Source organism: Ostrinia furnacalis, unplaced genomic scaffold (assembly GCF_004193835.3).
Source record: "Ostrinia furnacalis isolate ACB-3 unplaced genomic scaffold, ASM419383v2 OfSCF2569, whole genome shotgun sequence".
Lineage (NCBI taxonomy): Eukaryota > Metazoa > Arthropoda > Insecta > Lepidoptera > Crambidae > Ostrinia > Ostrinia furnacalis.
In genome coordinates, this window is record NW_021132808.1 from 17098 (window position 1) to 37525 (window position 20428).

The 20428-nt window shown below is 44.7% G+C and overlaps 1 protein-coding gene across 1 annotated transcript; it reads right to left on the bottom strand.

Moving 5' to 3' along the window:
* Positions 1 to 3086: 3086 nt before the first annotated feature.
* Positions 3087 to 17078, bottom strand: dom (domino helicase). Its single transcript, XM_028308942.1, has 13 exons — positions 16530 to 17078; positions 14389 to 14579; positions 13782 to 14181; positions 13562 to 13702; positions 11679 to 12886; positions 11423 to 11606; positions 11204 to 11340; positions 10640 to 10865; positions 10211 to 10300; positions 6158 to 6287; positions 5257 to 5735; positions 4193 to 4471; positions 3087 to 4048 (listed from the first exon to the last, which is right to left on the bottom strand). The coding sequence occupies exons 1-13, from the start codon at positions 16587 to 16589 to the stop codon at positions 3680 to 3682; spliced, it is 3894 nt and encodes a 1297-aa protein (XP_028164743.1). The 5' UTR covers positions 16590 to 17078; the 3' UTR covers positions 3087 to 3679.
* Positions 17079 to 20428: the final 3350 nt, after the last annotated feature.

A 20428-nucleotide genomic window follows, 5' to 3' on the forward strand; every position in this document is an offset into this window, starting at 1 on the left:
AAATTGAATATCTGGGATAAGAATTTACAATACAAATGTAAATGGCTGAACAGATTAATTTAAAATTTCATTATTTGTATTGGTTGCTGTTGGTATTCCGAATAAAATAAAGTAAATGTGTTAAACCATGTTAAAATGTATATACCGTATGTATGTGACTTTGTTGGTGTACCTAATAAATAAATAAATAAATACAGGGTGAAATTTTGTAATGCCACCTGGAGAGAAAGTAAGTTCTTAAAACTGTAGATAGAAAGTTCTATTTTTGAAAAGAAATAGAACTGCATTCAAAGATTTCCAAAAAATTGCATGCCACACCCGGGAATCGAACCAACTAAAATCTGTCAAAAATTATTTTTATTGCATCGATCGTTAGGGTTAAGTATAAGGATGAAATATCTCTAACAAACTTAATAAATCAAATGAAAGGAAAACCATGAAATCTTAAATTATTGTAATAATTTTCAGAACATTATAACATGGCACAGTGTGTTATGGGACTGTATAAACGGACATTCTCATTGATTTGATGAAACGTATAGAGCTCAGTTATACAAACATGATAGTAAAACTCCCGTTTGAAAATTCCACGTGGTTTTCGCGGTATAATAATTCAAAGTTACCTATTTTTTTACTTAAAATTATGCAAAAATATTCTCACTCGTTAACTAATAACATTTAATTCAGAATTGTTATAATACTTCATAGAGCTCTTAAAACTACACGTAATAAGCGTATTAAGTGCTTCGTAAACGCATTCAGTTAATTAGGAAAAATGATTTTAGTGATTTTTGTTTTTATTTTTTTTCTCCATTATCTATACTTATAATAAATCTGTAGAGAGGTCAATTCTGTACATGAAATATATTTTCAAAATAACTATCAGGGGTGATTAGTGATCGATACTGATGCCAAAAATGCAATCAGTAAAATTTTTGTCTGTCTGTCTGTCTGTCTGTCTGTCTGTCTGTCTGTCTGTCTGTATGTTCCTTATAGAAACAAAAACTACTCGACGGATTTTAACGAAACTTGGCACAATTATTCTTCATACTCCTGGGCAGGTTATACGATACTTAGGAATTCCCACGGGAACGGGCATTAGCGGGAAAATCCTTTTGTATGAAAAATCTAAACCGCTTAAGTTAGACGCTTGAAATTTGGCAAGCAGGTACTTTAGTAAACTTAAAGCTTAGTTATAACAGGATATTGCAAAATTCCTACGGGAACGGGAATTAGCGAGAAAAAACATTTGTATGAAAAAATCTAAGCCACGTAAGATAGACGCTTGAAATTTGGCATGCAGGTACCTTAGTAAATTTAAAGCTTAGTTACAACAGGATATTGCAAAATTCTCACGGGAACGGGAGTTAGCGGGAAATTCCTTTTGTATGACTGACTCACTGACATACCCACGCACAGCCTAAACGGCTAAACGTAGGCACTTGATACCTTAATATATGCAAACATTTTTAATTGCAAGATATAGTCTGATATTTAGTCTAGTTGTATTAATAAAATCAGCTTTAAACTCCGTGATATATTTGAGAAAAAACATAAAACGTCTTAATAAAATTTTTACGAGTCTAGGGTCGACAATTTTGGAAGGAATAATTCATGTCTAAAAAGTTTCAAATCCCGCCTGTTATGTGCATAGTGTTGAAGGTTCTAAAAAGTCACATTCACATTGTTTTTAACCGACTTCAAAAAAAGGAGGAGGTTCTCAAGTCGAGTCTTTTTTCTTTTTTAACACTCTTATATTAACTTAAGTTGTATGTAAGTAACTAACTAAAAAAGTATGTAAACAAATCTAGGAAGTCGAATTTATCCTACCTTTAATAATTTTCTCATCGATTTGAAACCTATAATAAATCGAATGTCAATACAATAATTTGGTACAATCGAGCTGATGATATTTAAACATCCAAAAGAAATATTGCTATTAAAAAGTGATGGGAAATTAACAATTCTATATGGCGCATATTTTCAATTTGATTTTCCTCAAATATATCACGGAATTTAAAGCTGATATTTTTTATACAATTAGATTAAATATCATACTATATCTTGCAATTAAAAATGTTTGCATATATTAAGGTGTAATTGAGAAAAAATATAAAAACAAAAATCACTAAAATAATTTTTCCTAATTAACTGAATGCGTTTACGAAGCACTTAATACGCTTATTACGTGTAGTTTTAAGAGCTCTATGAAGTATTATAACAATTCTGAATTAAATGTTATTAGTTAACGAGTGAGAATATTTTTGCATAATTTTGAAGTAAAAAAATAGGTAACTTTGAATTTTTATACCGCGAAAACTACTTGGAATTTTCAAACGGGAGTTTTACTATCATGTTTGTATAACTGAGCCCTATACGGTTCATCAAATAAATGAGAATGTCCGATTATACAGTCTCATAACATACTGTGCATGGTAAAGAAATTTAGAAAAAAAATCGAAAATCTTTGACTGCATTCAAAGATTTTCGATTTTTTTTTTCGAAAATTTCTTTATATTTTCTTTCTTTTGAAAAATAAAGAAATGTTTTCTTTCACTAAAATGTTCTATCTTCAATATTAAGAGTACTTTCCCTCCAGGTGGCATTACAAATTTCCACCCTGTATAGTATGACTACTACATTCATTTATTTATATTACTTATTAGTGTTTCAGGAGTCTAGTTCTAGTCATTTGAACTTTCTCAATGTGGATTTCAGATTTTTTTTACTTTACGAAGAGAAAGGTATTCCTTTCATTGAATTTACTTTTTTTTTTAAATTACCACTCAAACCACCACGCGCACATGATATTCTTCTTCTTGATTCCATGTCCATAATAAGAACAAAAAACATTATTTTAGCCATCGCGAATTTACGTCCACAATTTTTAGGGCAAGGTAGGCCAAGTAATTAGTGTATTGTACATTACAGATTCATAATTTTGCAATTCATTATTAGTGGTTTTGTGCGCACTGCTGCAGTGCAGAGATAATTTTCACTATATGTCACTGTACATAATTTGAAATAAAAATGGGTTTTAAATGTCATGTAAATCATGTACTTGCAACACGTCTTTGTTACTGTTATTGTAACTTTTTGTCACTGGGTGTCACGAATTATTTGACGCTGTTCTTTACCTTTGTGACCATTTAACCATATTGAACATGGCAATTATTGAAAGTTGAAAATATTAATTAATATATGCGCTTCGTTTGAGATCAAGACGCCTTGTGTAAAGATCGATAGGATTGATTTTTTGTTTCAGTCAATGAGTTTTACTAGCTATCCGTTTAAAAATTTAAAAATATTCTAATATGCATTATTATACTTTTAAGAGCTTTCACATTTGGGCGATTTTAGCAGCGCGACAGACGGTCTATCGATAATTTCATACTAATTGATAGCGGATGCCCGCCTTCACATTATAAAAACGCCGCTGCCGCGCCACTGAAGCCTAATGTGAACGCGATCTTAAACATCACAGCACCACGGGAGGGGCGGGGGCGGGAGCGAGGGAGCGGGAGGGAGGGAGCGCCGACCTCGACCGTAAATGCTTGCGCGTTACATCCCTGACGTTCGCCGCTCCGTGGCGCCCGCGCGAGACAAGCATTTACGGACGAGGACCGAGCGGCACCGAACGTGAACGTCAGGAATATAAAACGCACGGACCGGGTTGTAATCATTTATTATCGTCGCGGGGTCGTCGGTCGGCGTGGGACAGCCACGCGTCCAGCGTGCCGTTGCGCAGCGCGCGCCGCCGCTCGCCGCCCGCCTCGTCCAGCGTCCACAGGTTGATGTGCACGGTGCCGCGCGAGCGCGTGCGCGCGGGCGCCGGCGGGCTGGGCGGCGGGCTGGGCGGCGGCGGCGCGGGCGGGAGCGCGGGCGGCGGCGCGGGCGCGGGCGGCGGCGAGCGCTCGCGCAGCTGCCGGCGCGCCGCCTCCCACTCGCGCAGCTGGCGCTGCATCTCGCCGAGCGCCGCTCGCTCCGCCTCCGTCGCGGCCTCGCTGCTCTCCACCAGTCGCATCGCGTATTTCTCAACCGGCGTGAGCTAAAAATTAAACGAACGTCATAAATATAATGAGCGAACGTTAAAACTCACCGTTCGGGGAAACGTCCGACGTTACCGAAACGTAATATCTCCGAAGCGATGACAGTTTTTGAGTTTGAGATTTAACGCGGACGCTCGCATCACCTGGTTCATGAGCGCGGCGAGCGCGGAGGCGTCGGCGTCGGCGGGCGGCGGCGCGGGCTCGTCGTCGGCGGCCAGCGGCAGCGTCTCGTCGAACTCGGCCAGCTCGCCCTGCGCCTCGGCGCGCGCCGCCGCCGCCGCCGCCGCGTCCGCCTCGTCCTCCGCCGCCGCCAGCGCCGACTCCAGCTCGCCGCCCGCGGGCGCGCCGGGCGCCGCTTCGGGGACGGGCTCGCTCGGGGCGCCGCTCTCGGATTCGCCGCCGAATAGCTCTTTAATGTTGCCCTGGAGACGAAAAATTATAATTATTTATTTATTTATTTATTTTATGGAAAACAAACAGCATATATGCATTATTAATAGATGAGGCGGTTAAGATCAAAAATGCCTTACATAGTTTTCACAAATAGCATATCAAGATACAATCCATAATAATATAATGATAAATCTCTCACACCGACACCATTGATACTCAAGAACTTTCCTGCCCCAGCGGCCATCAGCTCTACGAGCTATGTGCCCCGCCCACTACCACTTGATTTTAGCGATAGACGAGCCGAAAGACGTAGCGTGGGCAGGCCTCCCAGTCCCACTAGGTGGACCGACGATCTGGTGAAGGTCGCGGGAGGCGCAGGACCGGTCTTTGTGAAAATCCTTGGGGGGAGGCCTTTGTCCAGAAATGGACGTCTTTCGGCTGAAACGAACGAACGATTCGTTTTTTTTTAGCATCACGCACGTAGCACATTGAAAGTGCTAATGACTCATGTGAAGTAAAACGCCAAGACAGATCTGACGGTGAAATCTGCAGTCGTTCAGGCCTGTCTACTTCCTATGCTGAGTTACGGCGTAGTACGACTACTCTCACGTCACATACAATAAGAGCGACTTGCTAAAAATTGAACGCCAATATCGATCGGCCCTCAAGACGGCCGAAAAATTCACTTCGTGCACAAGATTTGAACGAGGACATGCTGCGCAGTCTTCGCGAAATGCACATCGAGCTTTCGACGCCTATTTCGTCCCAGTCGCGTTGGTGATATAATCAATGCAAACAGAGACGAGTGTCTCACCCGGAGGTAGGAGGTGGTGAAGTGGCCGCCCTCGATGGCGAGGTGGCCGAGCACGCGCTTCTGGTCGGCCTTGCGCAGGATGTTCTCCTCCACCGTGGCGGCCGTGACGAGGCGGAACACGTGCACGTCGCGCGTCTGGCCGATGCGGTGGCAGCGGTCCTGCGCCTGCGCGTCCATGGTGGGGTTCCAGTCCGAGTCGTAGAACACGACGGAGTCGGCGCCCGTGAGGTTGAGCCCCACGCCGCCCGAGCGCGTGGACAGGATGAAGGCGAACACGCGCGCGTCGGCGTTGAAGCGCTCCACCAGCGGCTGGCGCGCCTCCACGCGCGTGGAGCCGTCCAGGCGCAGGTAGGCGTGCCCGTGCATGCTCAGGAACGCCTCCAGCACGTCCAGCACGCGCGTCATCTGCGTGAAGATCAGCACGCGGTGCCCGCCCGCCTTCAGCTCGCGCAGCAGCCCGGCCAGCGTCTGCAGCTTGCCTGCGGGGGAAGCGCGTCACGCGTTAGGCGGCTGCGGGGCGTGCGCGTGCACGATAGGGAATATGCATCGATTTTAAAAGTTAATCAATTATGTATAAATAAACACTTCAGTTGCAATTTCTGAAAAACTAGTACATATTTAAATCGGAGTGGAAACAAGAGTTACAAGTGTTTTAACTTTAGATCGCGTGTGACGACGACAGTCGAGCGTGACGTCTAATGTCACCCGCCCACAGGGACTCGGGACTCTGCGTGTCGTTCGAACGTGAGATTTCCAACGTCTATATCTCAGGTAATTAAATATAATAAATTTTTAAAGAAAAGCGCCGATCAATTCGACAACGCCGAGGTCACCGAAACGTGAGAAACAAAAAAATGTAGCATATTCCCTATCGACGTTCGATCGTTTCGCGATGACTGACCGCAGTCGTACTGCAGCAGGCGCGGGTGCGGGAAGGCGACGGCGTGGCGCGAGGCGGGCGCGTGCAGCAACGCCAGCAGCGCGCGCGCCGGGCCCGCCAGCCCGGCCGCCACGCGCGCGCTCCGCCGCCACTTGGTGGAATAGACATGTTGACACCACAGTCAATTGACGTACTTTTTAAAACTGTCAAAACGAAACTCTCCCATAGATTTTGTATCGCACTACAAGCAAGTGACGTCACTGTTTTGTCAACCCAATTAAACTACTTTTTTCCATTACATTCGACCAAAAATCGAAATTAACGGGTAATTTAAAATAAATTAGGTTTTTAAGACCAGAATGAAGAGTCTTTTTAAAACAGTTGTGGTTTCGAATTTTTGGAGTATGGTGTCAAACTGTCTAATTGTGTTACATTTCTTTAACTAAAAACCTTCCTCCGATTGACACATGAGTCATAGAAATACTATTTTCGAGTTGATAATCTGGACTTTACGATTACGATGATATACTTAAGTGTACATGTTGTTATGTAACAATGTTGGTAGACCAAATAAATAAATAAATAAATACTTCTTTGACGTATACGGGTAGATTTTTTTCAAGTATGCGTGGGTAGACTTTGCAACTATAAAAATAATTAAAACTGCCAATTCGCTAATTTCAATCGATGCATATCGGCGAAGCGCAGGAGACACTGACTTGTCGATGAGATCGTGCAGCCGCTCGAGCACGTCGTGGATGGAGACGGGCGCCACGGCCGGCGCCGCCACGCCCAGCGCCGCGCGCAGGTCGGCGCCGTACAGCGGCAGGCGCCAGCAGCGCCGCTCGTTGGCCGCCGCCAGCCGCCGCAGGCAGCCGCGCCGCCGCGCCTCCAGCCGCGCCGCGCCGCCCGCGCCCTCCGCCCCGCCCGCCGCGCCCGCCGCCTCCCCGCCCCGCCCCGGGTGCGTGGAGGGTGTTGCCGTCGCTCGCTGCTGATCATACTACCGTTGCACCGATGGGGTTCCACACGCAAAGCTTTACGTAGATTTTATTTACCCAGCATAAAGTTAATGTCCCTTCGGAATAGAGCAACAATCACGAGTTGTCAAACGAAACCGATTTTATTGCACGCTTTGATAGCAACGCTGCCGATGCCAACGATGACGCTCGGATTGGTCGGATCAAGTCCCCTTACCCCTATACCGATAATTATTGGTTTATTATAATCACTAATTGATTATAATTATTCACTGAACCAGTTACCACGTTTCTGAAGCACTATTTCTCATTAAAAATCTACCATTTCACTCACGTAAAGCCTGAAAAAATCTGAACTCATATTTTCAGCGTGCCAATAAGTGCTACAAACTGTCAAGTAGTTGCAAAAAACGGTTCCGTTTAACGTGACGGCGACGGCACCACGCATGTCTTTTTATCAGTGGTGCTGCTAGTGACATCTCGCAACAAATTAAATTATTTTATTGCATGTCATGTCATCGCATCTCGCTTACTCAGTTGTTTGTTGCTCTATTCCGTTAGGTATATTCACTGTTAGCCAGTGCCGAGTAAAATTATAATGAGGATCACTACTGTTGTAAAGCCTTATCCGTGAGCACGTAGAATTTTGTCGTTGGACAAAATACGCAGGGCCGCGTGACGTCACTATATCGGAACCGAGCGCAGCCGGCGTACTATGTTGATGGAATTATTTTTTTTCACTGATTTTGATTGAGATTTAATTTTATTGAAAAGTATCACTTTTAGAGAAAAACTTTGACATTTATTCGTCAAAATAATGTAACCCATCCATCAGTAATTTAAAAAATAGAAATTGTGAAAAATAGAAGTGCCGATTGGCGAAATAATAAAAATGGTGAATAAATTTTGACACACACGTTACGGAATAGATTTCTAACGGAATAGATATAGACTCTTCACATAACATTAAATAATAATTAAATCCTTTAAACAAAACTAGCTTTTATTAAAACGCTTTTTTAACTCTTAAGATGCAAATGATAAGTTCATAATAATACGAAAAACCACGTACCTGGTGTCTGTCGGCGCCGTTGGCGGGCGCGGGCAGCGTGGGCAGCGCGGGCAGCGGCGGCGGCGGCGCGGCGGGCGCGCGGCACGCGCGCGCGCCCGCGCCCGCGCCCACGCACAGCTGCGGGGCGCCCGCGCGCGCGCCGCCGCTGCACACGCTGAACCTGCACAAAACGTAGACGTCAACATTTCACTTGGTGGAATAGACATGTTGACACCACAGTCAATTGACGTACTTTTTAAAACTGTCAAAACGAAACTCTCCCATAGATTTTGTATCGCACTACAAGCAAGTGACGTCACTGTTTTGTCAACCCAATTAAACTACTTTTTTCCATTACATTCGACCAAAAATCGAAATTAACGGGTAATTTAAAATAAATTAGGTTTTTAAGACCAGAATGAAGAGTCTTTTTAAAACAGTTGTGGTTTCGAATTTTTGGAGTATGGTGTCAAACTGTCTAATTGTGTTACATTTCTTTAACTAAAAACCTTCCTCCGATTGACACATGAGTCATAGAAATACTATTTTCGAGTTGATAATCTGGACTTTACGATTACGATGATATACTTAAGTGTACATGTTGTTATGTAACAATGTTGGTAGACCAAATAAATAAATAAATAAATACTTCTTTGACGTATACGGGTAGATTTTTTTCAAGTATGCGTGGGTAGACTTTGCAACTATAAAAATAATTAAAACTGCCAATTCGCTAATTTCAATCGATGCATATCGGCGAAGCGCAGGAGACACTGACTTGTCGATGAGATCGTGCAGCCGCTCGAGCACGTCGTGGATGGAGACGGGCGCCACGGCCGGCGCCGCCACGCCCAGCGCCGCGCGCAGGTCGGCGCCGTACAGCGGCAGGCGCCAGCAGCGCCGCTCGTTGGCCGCCGCCAGCCGCCGCAGGCAGCCGCGCCGCCGCGCCTCCAGCCGCGCCGCGCCGCCCGCGCCCTCCGCCCCGCCCGCCGCGCCCGCCGCCTCCCCGCCCCGCCCCGGGTGCGTGGAGGGTGTTGCCGTCGCTCGCTGCTGATCATACTACCGTTGCACCGATGGGGTTCCACACGCAAAGCTTTACGTAGATTTTATTTACCCAGCATAAAGTTAATGTCCCTTCGGAATAGAGCAACAATCACGAGTTGTCAAACGAAACCGATTTTATTGCACGCTTTGATAGCAACGCTGCCGATGCCAACGATGACGCTCGGATTGGTCGGATCAAGTCCCCTTACCCCTATACCGATAATTATTGGTTTATTATAATCACTAATTGATTATAATTATTCACTGAACCAGTTACCACGTTTCTGAAGCACTATTTCTCATTAAAAATCTACCATTTCACTCACGTAAAGCCTGAAAAAATCTGAACTCATATTTTCAGCGTGCCAATAAGTGCTACAAACTGTCAAGTAGTTGCAAAAAACGGTTCCGTTTAACGTGACGGCGACGGCACCACGCATGTCTTTTTATCAGTGGTGCTGCTAGTGACATCTCGCAACAAATTAAATTATTTTATTGCATGTCATGTCATCGCATCTCGCTTACTCAGTTGTTTGTTGCTCTATTCCGTTAGGTATATTCACTGTTAGCCAGTGCCGAGTAAAATTATAATGAGGATCACTACTGTTGTAAAGCCTTATCCGTGAGCACGTAGAATTTTGTCGTTGGACAAAATACGCAGGGCCGCGTGACGTCACTATATCGGAACCGAGCGCAGCCGGCGTACTATGTTGATGGAATTATTTTTTTTCACTGATTTTGATTGAGATTTAATTTTATTGAAAAGTATCACTTTTAGAGAAAAACTTTGACATTTATTCGTCAAAATAATGTAACCCATCCATCAGTAATTTAAAAAATAGAAATTGTGAAAAATAGAAGTGCCGATTGGCGAAATAATAAAAATGGTGAATAAATTTTGACACACACGTTACGGAATAGATTTCTAACGGAATAGATATAGACTCTTCACATAACATTAAATAATAATTAAATCCTTTCGGCGGGCGGCGGGCGCGGCGCCGGCGCGCGCGAGCCCAGCTCCTCCACCAGGCGGCGCGGCGGCGCCAGGTGCCGCGCGCGGTGCGCCGGGAACGCCATCGTGCCCGCCACCTGCGGCACCGGCGAGCGCGGGGTTAAACTTTTATTTGCATTTGTAGTAAGTAGGTACCTACCTACTTATAAGATAAGTCATGTTTAAATCAAAATTCTACTATTATTGATATGTTTAAATGTTTTTTTGTGTGCATGAAACGGTTCGGAACAAACTGCATTGAATCTATATTGCATGTTGTGTCACTATAATTGTGGTTGCATTGTAACTTTGTTCATAATTGTTATTTTTAACTGTACATGTTGTTATGTAACAATGTTGGTAGACCTAATAAATAAATAAATAAACTCGTGTCGATCGTCGATCACGTCCCGGACGGCTAGGGTGGATGGCCTCACCTCGAGCGAGGCGAGGTCGCCGCCGAGGCGCGCGGCGGCGGCGAGGCGCGCGGCGCAGCCGACGTCGAACACGGCGGCGGGCGCGAGCAGGCGCAGCGCCGCCAGCTGCAGCGGCGACACGACGGGCCGCGCCTCGAACAGGTCGGGGTGGTTGCACACCTTGCGCAGCTGCATCAGCACGTTGATCACGCTCAGCAGGTTGCCGGACGCGAGGCTCTCCTTGGTCCTGGAAGCCGAGCGGGGGACGGAACCGATCAGAGGACGAGGTGAACGATCGCGCGTTTCCATGTCGATTTTGTTATTTATTTTAAGACTAGATAACACCTAACCCTAAAACCTGCATTCCTTGCATATCGGTGTCTTCTCGTTGATTGTCCTAAATAAATAAAAACATTTTCATTCACGACTGACAGGAACCACTGTAATACAAACAAGAAAATCAGCCGGGCTGAGATGCGCGCCATAATTTAGACGAAAAATGTGGCTTCGTCGTACACAATCAATAAAATATCTGAATAAAGTTTATCGTGGCGCGCATCCCAGGCGCAGAGAGCGGGCACGTACTTGGCGCGCGACATGAAGTCGTCGTAGAGGAAGCGCTGGCGCTTGGAGAGGCGGCACATGAGCACGTGCTCGTACTTGCGCGGCATCTGGCGCTCCACGTCCGCCTTCAGCCGCCGCAGCAGGAAGGGCCGCAGCACCTGCGAGGGATACAAGTTATCACTTTGCAAAGGCAACTGACAGACTTCGGATATCGGAGCTGACGCAGAGCTCGAGGCGTACCTCGTGCAGGCGGCGCACGAGCGCCTCGTTGTAGCGGTGCGAGCCCTCGGCGATGCCGGCCACCTCGCTGAACCACTCGCGGAACTCCGAGTGCGACGCGAACACGTCGGGCATGAGGAAGTGCATCAGCGACCACAGCTCCAGCAGGCTGTTCTGCAGCGGCGTGCCCGTCAGCAGCAGCCGCCTGCAACACGACACTCCGTTACTGACCGCCCCGGGCGACTCCGCGAATCACGTTCAGAGAAAAAACACGCACCTCTCGGTCTGGAAGTTGAGCAGCATCTGCCACCTCTGCGATTTAAAGTTTTTGATGTTCTGCGCCTCGTCGAGTATTAAATATTTCCACCTTTTCCTTCTGAAGCTCTGGTGGTCCTGCACCACGAGCTTGTACGACGTGATGCACACGTGAAACGAATTGGCCTTGGTCCACCCGACGCGCTTCAACTTGCGCTCCTTGATCGTGCCGTAGTAGGTGAGGATCTTGAACGCGGGGCACCACTTCTTGAACTCCATCTCCCAGTTGAGCACGACGGAGGTGGGCGCCACCACCAGGTGCGGGCCCCAGTCGCGGCGCTCCAGCGCCAGGTGCGCCAGCAGCGCGATGGTCTGGATGGTCTTGCCCAGCCCCATCTCGTCGGCCAGGATGCCGTTGAGGCCGCGCGCGTGCATGGTGGCCAGCCAGTGCAGCCCCACGTGCTGGTACTCGCGCAGCGCGTGGCGCAGCAGGCGCGGCACCGGCGTGCCCACGGCCGTGGACGACAGCGTCGTGCCCGTGGGCTGCAGCGCGGCCGCCAGCGACGCCGCCGCCTCCACGCGCCGCTCGCCGCCCGCCTCCTCCACCAGCGCCTCCAGCGCCTGGGACGCGGCCGACGCGCCCGACGCGTCCGACGCGCTGGACGCGTCGTCGTCCGAGGGCGCGGAGTCGTCGTCGCTGTCGGTGGGCGTGGCGGAGCGCGGGCCGGCGGGCGCGGCTCCGTAGCGCCGCACGAGCTCGTCCAGCCCGAGCTCGGCCTCGGAGCGCAGCGCCTCGAGCTCGGCGGCGTCGTCCTCGGGGCGCTCGGCGCGCTCCTGCTCGTCGATGGTCTCCTCGTCGTCGGCGGAGTCGTCGTCGTCGGGCCCGTAGTCGGAGGGCGGCGGCGAGTGCGCGGGCAGGTAGCCGGGCGGCAGCAGGTCGCCGAGGTCGAGGCGCGACTCGCGGCGCAGCGCCTCGAGCTCGTCGCGGTGGTCGGCGGCGTCGGCGCCGGCCTCGCGCTCGGCGGCGGCGATGGTCTCCTCGTCGTCGTCGGAGGCGCCGCGCGGCTGGAACTCGTCGTCGGAGGGCGGCGTGTCGGGCTGCGCGGGCGCGAGGTTGGCGGCGAGCTGGCGCGAGTAGCGCTCCGTTCGGTCCACGATGTAGCTCAGCTGTTCGTCGAGAGCCTCTTTGCGGGCGCGCTCCACGCGACGTACGCGTTTCCATTCTACAATCTGTGACAGAAGAGAACAAAATATGATCGAAGAAATATCATCATTTAAATTTTTTAAATTTTCATACAAAATAAATTTTATAACATCCGATTTGTATGAAAATTAAAATAATTAAATTTAAGATATCAATTTTCTGACTTCACTATACCATTTATATGTCCATCCATGTTAACATGGGTTCGTATCGGCTCATATACCCATTTACCAAACACCCTGTATACTTCTACATCCCAACTAATATTATAAATGCGAAAGTAACTCTGTCTGTCTGTCTGTCTGTCTGTCTGTCTGTTAGTCTGTCTGTCTGTCTGTCTGTCTGTTACGCTTTCCCGCTTAAACCTCGCAACCGATTTTGATGAAATTTGGCATAGAGATAGTTTGAGTCCCGGGAAAGAACATAGGATAGTTTTTATCCCGGTTTTTGAAACAGGGACGCGCGCGATAAAGTTTTTCTGTGACAGACAAAATTCCACGCGGGCGAAGCCGCGGGCGGAAAGCTAGTTTATAATAATATTATGTAGATATAATAGTTTGTTTGGTTGAATGCTATAGGAAAAATTATGCAAACAATCTTCATGTGTATGAAAGCAGGCTTGCCTATTAAAACATAATTTATGACCGAGATTGAAACTAGTTTTAAGTGTAATTTTGTAATATGGATGTACCCTTAATTACCTTTTCCACATTTGACCAGAAAGTTCTAATTTCTTTTGCAGCAAAGGCAGCTATTTTCTTCAGTTGTAACTCTTGTGCTTTTTCTGCTTTCTGTGCCGCCAGGGCTTTATCTTGAAAGTATTTTTGTACGGCACGAGCACACTGAAATACAAAATAAATGTCATGTTCGCTCATAGTAAAGTGGATTTAATATAATTCAGAAAGTGTCTGAACATCCCACCTTCTTGGCGGCCTGTTTTTTCCATTTGCGTTCGTGGGCGAAGTCTTGCGCGAGCCAAGCCATCTCCTCGAGCAGATAATCCCAGTGCGTCTTGGCGCGCGGCGGCTCCATGACGCGCGGCAGGCGGCGCTCCGGCCACAGCCCCGCGCGCGACAGCTCCGCCACGCGCGACGCCACGTACGCCTCCTGCTTCGCCTTCTCCACCATCTCGTCGGCCGGCGCGGGCGCGGGCGCGGGCGCGGCCGCCGGCGCCGCCACCGCCACCGTCACCGCAGGGGGTCGCCGCGCCTCGATGAACGCGACCAATGCCGCCGACGGCGGTCTTTTCCGCCACGCAGCATAGTCCATCATGTTGCCCCCCGCCTGCAGGAAGTACAGCTCGGTCAGCTGCTCCGTGAATCTGCAGACGAGACGTGGTATGATTTTCAGATAAACTTTCCTATGGACGTAGTTCATTTCGAATACGTCAGTACCTCGGAAGAGCAGTCGCCCGGCAAACGAAAGGTCGTGGGTTCGATTCCCGCCATAGGCGATTCGATTTTTTTAAGTTGTTTATTTAAAATTTAGTTTGAGCCTAATCGCTCCGAAATGTTGATAACGTCAGTACCTGTCGCGTATGTTCCTCAGCCGCAGTACATCGGCCTCGAGGATGCGGCGGCGCAGCGCGGACGCGTCGTCGGCGGCGAGCTTGGGGCGCTTGCGGGGCGGCTCCTCGGCGGCGCCGTTGAGCGCCGCCGCCGCCGCCGCGCCCCCGCCGCCTCCACCCCCTCCCGCCGGGACGCTCGTGCGTTCCACACCCTACAAGCATGTGTAATTTATGTGCATTTATTATAAACATTGTTTTATCCGACAAATAAAATACTAATATTAAGCCTAGGTGCAGACCACCAATTTTTAGTCGAGACTGCAGAATGGCATCCTAAGAACCATTTCAAATGCACCATGGTTCATTACCAACACAGAAATCCATGAAGCTCTGAGCATGAGAACTGTTAGGGAGGAGCTAAAGCTAACAGGGAAAAAATATAAAATGTGACTGGAAAATTGCCCAAATCAGTTGGCTACCACGTTGGCAACCATCAACCATCAGCTACACTAAACGACTGAAGCACCACGATATACTCAGTGACAGATAATGAATTAGGAGTGTCCTGCTGGGGAGCTCCTTGAACATGTTAAACTTGCATGGAACAAATCTGCTTATAGTTTGGGACTGATTGCATATGAGCAGATAAGTGCAAAAAAATGAATAAAGGATATTGATTTATAGGCCAGTAGAATTAAACACAAAAATAAATTAAATCAGAAATAATTTCTATAAAAGATTTTATTGCTTTAATGGCTTCATTGGTTGCCAATAAAGACTCTCCTAGGTTTTCGACTTCGACGGAGTTAAAAATCACTGATTTAAATCAATATCCGAAAATGGAATTAATGAAATGCTGGCTGGGTGTGCATAATAATCAACTTTAATGTTCGAAAACGATTTTAATATTAGGTGTTCATGTTCAAGTATGAAATTGCCGTTTTGTATGGAAAAAAAAAAAACATTTTATAAAAAAAAAAAATAGCGAAAAAACTGATTAAAATGGACACCTCATAGGATGAGCTATTTTTGACAAATAGTTTTTTTTTTGTTTCAGTAATCATAACCTACATACATAATTTACTTATTATGGCGGTGTTCCCTGCACTATACTTCAATTCTACTTGAATAAAAATGTTTTCCGCAAGAAAAACTAAGGCAATTTTTAAAAAGACCTGCCCCCGTAGACAAAACGCACTTTTTGATCGAATCGAAAATCGAATCTGTCAAAACTCCATACAAAAAAGGGGCCTTTCGACCACTTTTCGACTGGTTTGCGATTATAATTTGCACTTTGTCTAGACCCACTGATTTTTGACATCAACAATGTAAGTAAAATTCACATCACCAATGGCGGGATAACTGGAAGAGTTAATTAGATTTTTTTATGTTATTAAGAGTGAAGATCTCATTCAGAGTTATGGGTTATTATTAACACCATCTATGGGAATTGGTACAAAATCCCAATGACACTCGGCAAATGTTCTAACAGAATAAGCTACATTCAAAATGTCTTTACTAGGTACATACTGTACATAGAAATAAATAAAAAAATACCTAAAAAAGGCAATGTTTTATACCTACAACTAGTAAAGGTACAATTCCAAGACGGGCCGCAGACCGCAAAACTATAAATTGAATCTATAAATACTCTCTCGACGCGTGCCGTGCTGCAGATTTCATAGTTTTGCAGTTTGCGGTCTGTGGCCTGTCTTGGAATTAATTGTACGTTAAAATTAAATACTTGTACCTAATATTTTTGTGTCACTTCTCACAAAATTATGTGAAACAGTGCCATGCCTTTTAGCACATTTTTTTTACAGAAAACAATACTTTTTAAGTCTCATCTATGACTTATGACTTTAAATTTAAGTGTTAATGTAATATTATTGCATTATGAACATAAAGATTATCTGATGGAATCACACTTCACACTAATATTTAAAAAAGGCGAAAGTTTGTGAGTGTGTATGTTTATTACTTCTTCACGTCTAAACGACTGGAGCGATTTTAATAAAATTTGGTATGGAGTTAGCTGACACCTTAGATTAACACAATGCTACGTTTTACCGCGGGGTACAGATATTAAGCAATAATACCTATGTAGCCATGCCTATGTAGTAAAATCACCGGTGTCAAAGGCGGGCATTATGAATACAAACCATGAGTTGTAAGGCAGGATCGAATTTGTGGGGCGAGCCAAAATCATCGCAACCGCTCATATTGTGACATTGCGAGTAAGAACACTGAACTTTTGTCTTTAATACGAAAATACCATGCACTTTTATTCACCACTATCACTTGACTGTTTTTATTATTACTGTTTTATCACAATCACTTTTACAAAGAACGGATTACCACATAATGATAGGATTAATTGCGTAAACTGTTAGAATAAGTTAACCGCAATACGTTAGATTTCTCCAAATTAATACTATGGAAATTCCCATCGTTAACATTCCAGCAATAAACACTGAAATGTTCAGCGGCCATATTGAAGAACCGATTTGTTTGGACAACGCGCAGTCTTCACGGTAATAATCCTATTTTATTTCGGCGCAAGCAGGGCATCACAGCACAAAAACAAATTTTATTGAAAATATTTAACGAATTAGTTACGATTTCGGGTATATTTTTCACGAAAACTAGATGCTGTTTTTACTAGCTCTCGTTTTAATCGTTTAATCGATTACTTCATGCAATCGAATTAGGTTTTAAGTTTAATCGATTCAATGAAAGGCAAAAAATAAATTATCGCTGAAACCTTTTGAAAAAAATACCAACATTTATAAAAACACGTAACAAGTAAAATAGCAAATAAATTAAAAATATTATTGTAGGTATAAATTCCTTCAATAAATAAATTGCAAATTAATCGATTCTTGTAACCATCGATTCTAAATAGTTCTTCTTCTTTCTTGATGTTGGCAGTACACGGCGAGGCCTCAGCATGAAGCTAAAGATAAAAATGGAGGGCAGAGTTGGAACAAAAACTTGAGTCAAATACCTACTTATATCTATCTCGCTCTCTGCGGCCCTACCTCTCTTTTTAGTATTGCTATCTTCTGATTTAAATCTCCTTGTAAATTCTTCGAAATAGCCAATTCACTGACCAAATCAGAAGTTAAACAAATAAATAATTAATATTTGAAACTAAGATTACCTAGTTAAATAAAAAATCACAAAATTGTCGGCCATTTAGGCTTAATGTGTTGGCGAATCAGAGAATTACAATCCCAATTCCTGGGTAATCAGTACCATGTGGCAACTGGCAACATCGGCCCAATCCGGCCCATCATGGCGGTTGTTTACTATTTTGTTTATTAAGCAGTTAATTTCGTTTGAGATTGTTTACAGGAAATAATCATTGTTTTATCACAAGAATTGGTGCAAAATTTTGTAGTGCGTGGTTGCGGTAGTACGTGGTGTCCTGGAAGTGACATAAGATTCCACGCGTAAGTGTTTATTTCGTGATTTCCGACATTGGATCATTGTAAACATTTTTCACATTTTTTACGGTAATTTCTTCCTAAAACGTTTTACCAGTAATAGCTTCATGGCCTCGACCTGAGGCCCATGAAGCTACAGATAAAAATGGAGGCCACACTCCGAATACCTACTTGAAGCACAACCTATGTATCACTATCTCGCTTTCTGGTGGCAGACTCTCTCTTTCTAAATAAACAAAAAATAATATAAATTTGCTCAAAGTCAATGAAACTCAATGTAAAATCTTTATTTCTTGACATTAGGTATCATTAAATGTTAAGTGTATGGTAAAACGTTTTAGGAAGAAATTACTGTGAAAAATGTTTACAATGATTCAATGTCGGAAATCACGAAATAAACACTTACGCGTGGAATCTTAAGTCACTTCCAGGACACCACGTACTACCGCAACCACGCACTACAAAATTTTGCACCAATTCTTGTGATAAAACAATGATTATTTCCTGTAAACAATCTCAAACGAAATTAACTGCTTAATAAACAAAATAGTAAACAACCGCCATGATGGGCCGGATTGGGCCGATGTTGCCACAAAATTTGGGTACATCTTCTCAAAAACAAAAGAACTGGTGCTAAAAGGGTTAAGTGACGTTTTGACATTTGTAGAGGGCCTTGTAGAAGGGGAGGCTATGGTGCTGAATGTGGATTAACTCGAGTGTCATAGTAACTTAATAGACTGCTAAGCTTGATGATAAAAAGAAAAATATTTTATTCAATGTACATAGTCTGGTCATAAGTTCTGTCATATGATAATAACTTTTGAATTTTGAATGAAGGTCTCAAAAACATTTTTTACTGAATTAGAATTAGAAAGAAAAAATGTGCGATAGTTCGAATTTTATTGTATGTGTAGTGGACACATAATGAAGTCCGAACTGCAGTTGTTTGTCACGCTGCATTGGTGCGGCTACGCGCCAAAGCATATTTTAGTCGCGCTGAAAAACTGTCTATGACAGACAGCTACCATGACTATCGGTCGATCTCAATCGGTCCGCGCGCGCGTTCACTCTTCCATTTACTGTATCCCCCTCTCGCCTATCAGCCACCGAACCGACTTGACGTGCCGGCCGGCACGTTAACTCCAATTTCAATGTAATATTATTGTCTAAAGTACAATAAATTCTCGAAACTAAATAATGTATTTCTTTAATTAATTGAATGATCAAACGAACTTACCAAGTGAAGTTCGATCTAAATTATCCTGTTTTCGCCGAAGAGATTTAAGGTCCCTCCCAACCCGAAGATTTCTATATCTTCTTCCCTGGAGGTAAACGTCAATGTCATCTCTTCTCTAAATATAATGAGACCGCTCGGACACCGAGCCCACAGCGTGGTAGGGGTGGGGTTGCCCGCTCTTTTGTTTTTTACTACTACTACGCTGAATATTGTGTGCGGATTGGGTTGTCGTACAGGGGTACTACATGGTAAAATAAATCTCTTCGGCGAAAACAGGATAATTTAGATCGAACTTCACTTGGTAAGTTCGTTTGATCATTCAATTATTTATTTGTTTAACTTCTCATTTGGTTAGTGAATTGGCTATTTCGAAGAATTTACTAGGAGATTTAAATAAGGAGATAGCAATACTACAGTCCACACTAAAAAGAGAGGTCGGCCCACAGAGAGCGAGATAGAGATAAGTAGGTATTTGACTCAAGTTTTTGTTCCAAGTGTGGCCTCCATTTTTATGTTTAGCTTCATGGTCGAGGCCGACTTTGTTTGTGCCATTTTCATAGCGCTGTACTACATATAGGGCTGTACTATGTCTGATACAAAATGCACTTTTTGATCGAATCGAAAATCGAATCCGTCAAAACTCCATACAAATAACCCTCCTTCTGGCGCAGTCGGGTAAAAAGGTGTAAGACCACAGATATGGATGTAATGCTGCTTTTACACTGCGCGGAATCATTCATTTTTCACCCCACTGTTCGGTGTGTGTTCACTGGTGTTCACATTGGCTTGGCTAATTACCGGCAGTGTAATAAAAGTAGCATAAGACCCTATTGTGTGATCGGTCAGCCTGCCACTCGCAACGTCGCGTCGCGTCGCCGCGTCGCAACGAATCCCTCTGCTTTTACACTGCGCGGGAAATAGTCACACTACTGCAATGTGAACACAAACTGAGATAGTGGGGTGGGTGGGGATGAATTTCAATGAATTTTCATCCCATTTCATTTATTCGCGCGCTGTTCACAAAAATGTCCGTTCATCTGTGCCGCTCACCATAGATAGTCACCAACACAGATATGAATAGATGCAGCATGTGTCAAAAATTGTATGAAGCCGAGCGTGCCACTTTTTAAACGTCATTAGTGTCATTTTAGCGAATTTTAGTGATTGCCGCAACGTAAAAGTAATCGTATCATCGTACTGCATTCGCAAAGTCATCGAAATATATCGTGTGACTCGATTCGAAAATTAATTAATTCCGATAAAACTGATAATTTGTTAAATACAAAACCAAAAAAATCTTTATTTACCTTTTTAAAATAAAGTAATTCTTACAAATTGTCAAATCTCGTTATTTTTTTTACCCTACCAGCGTTTC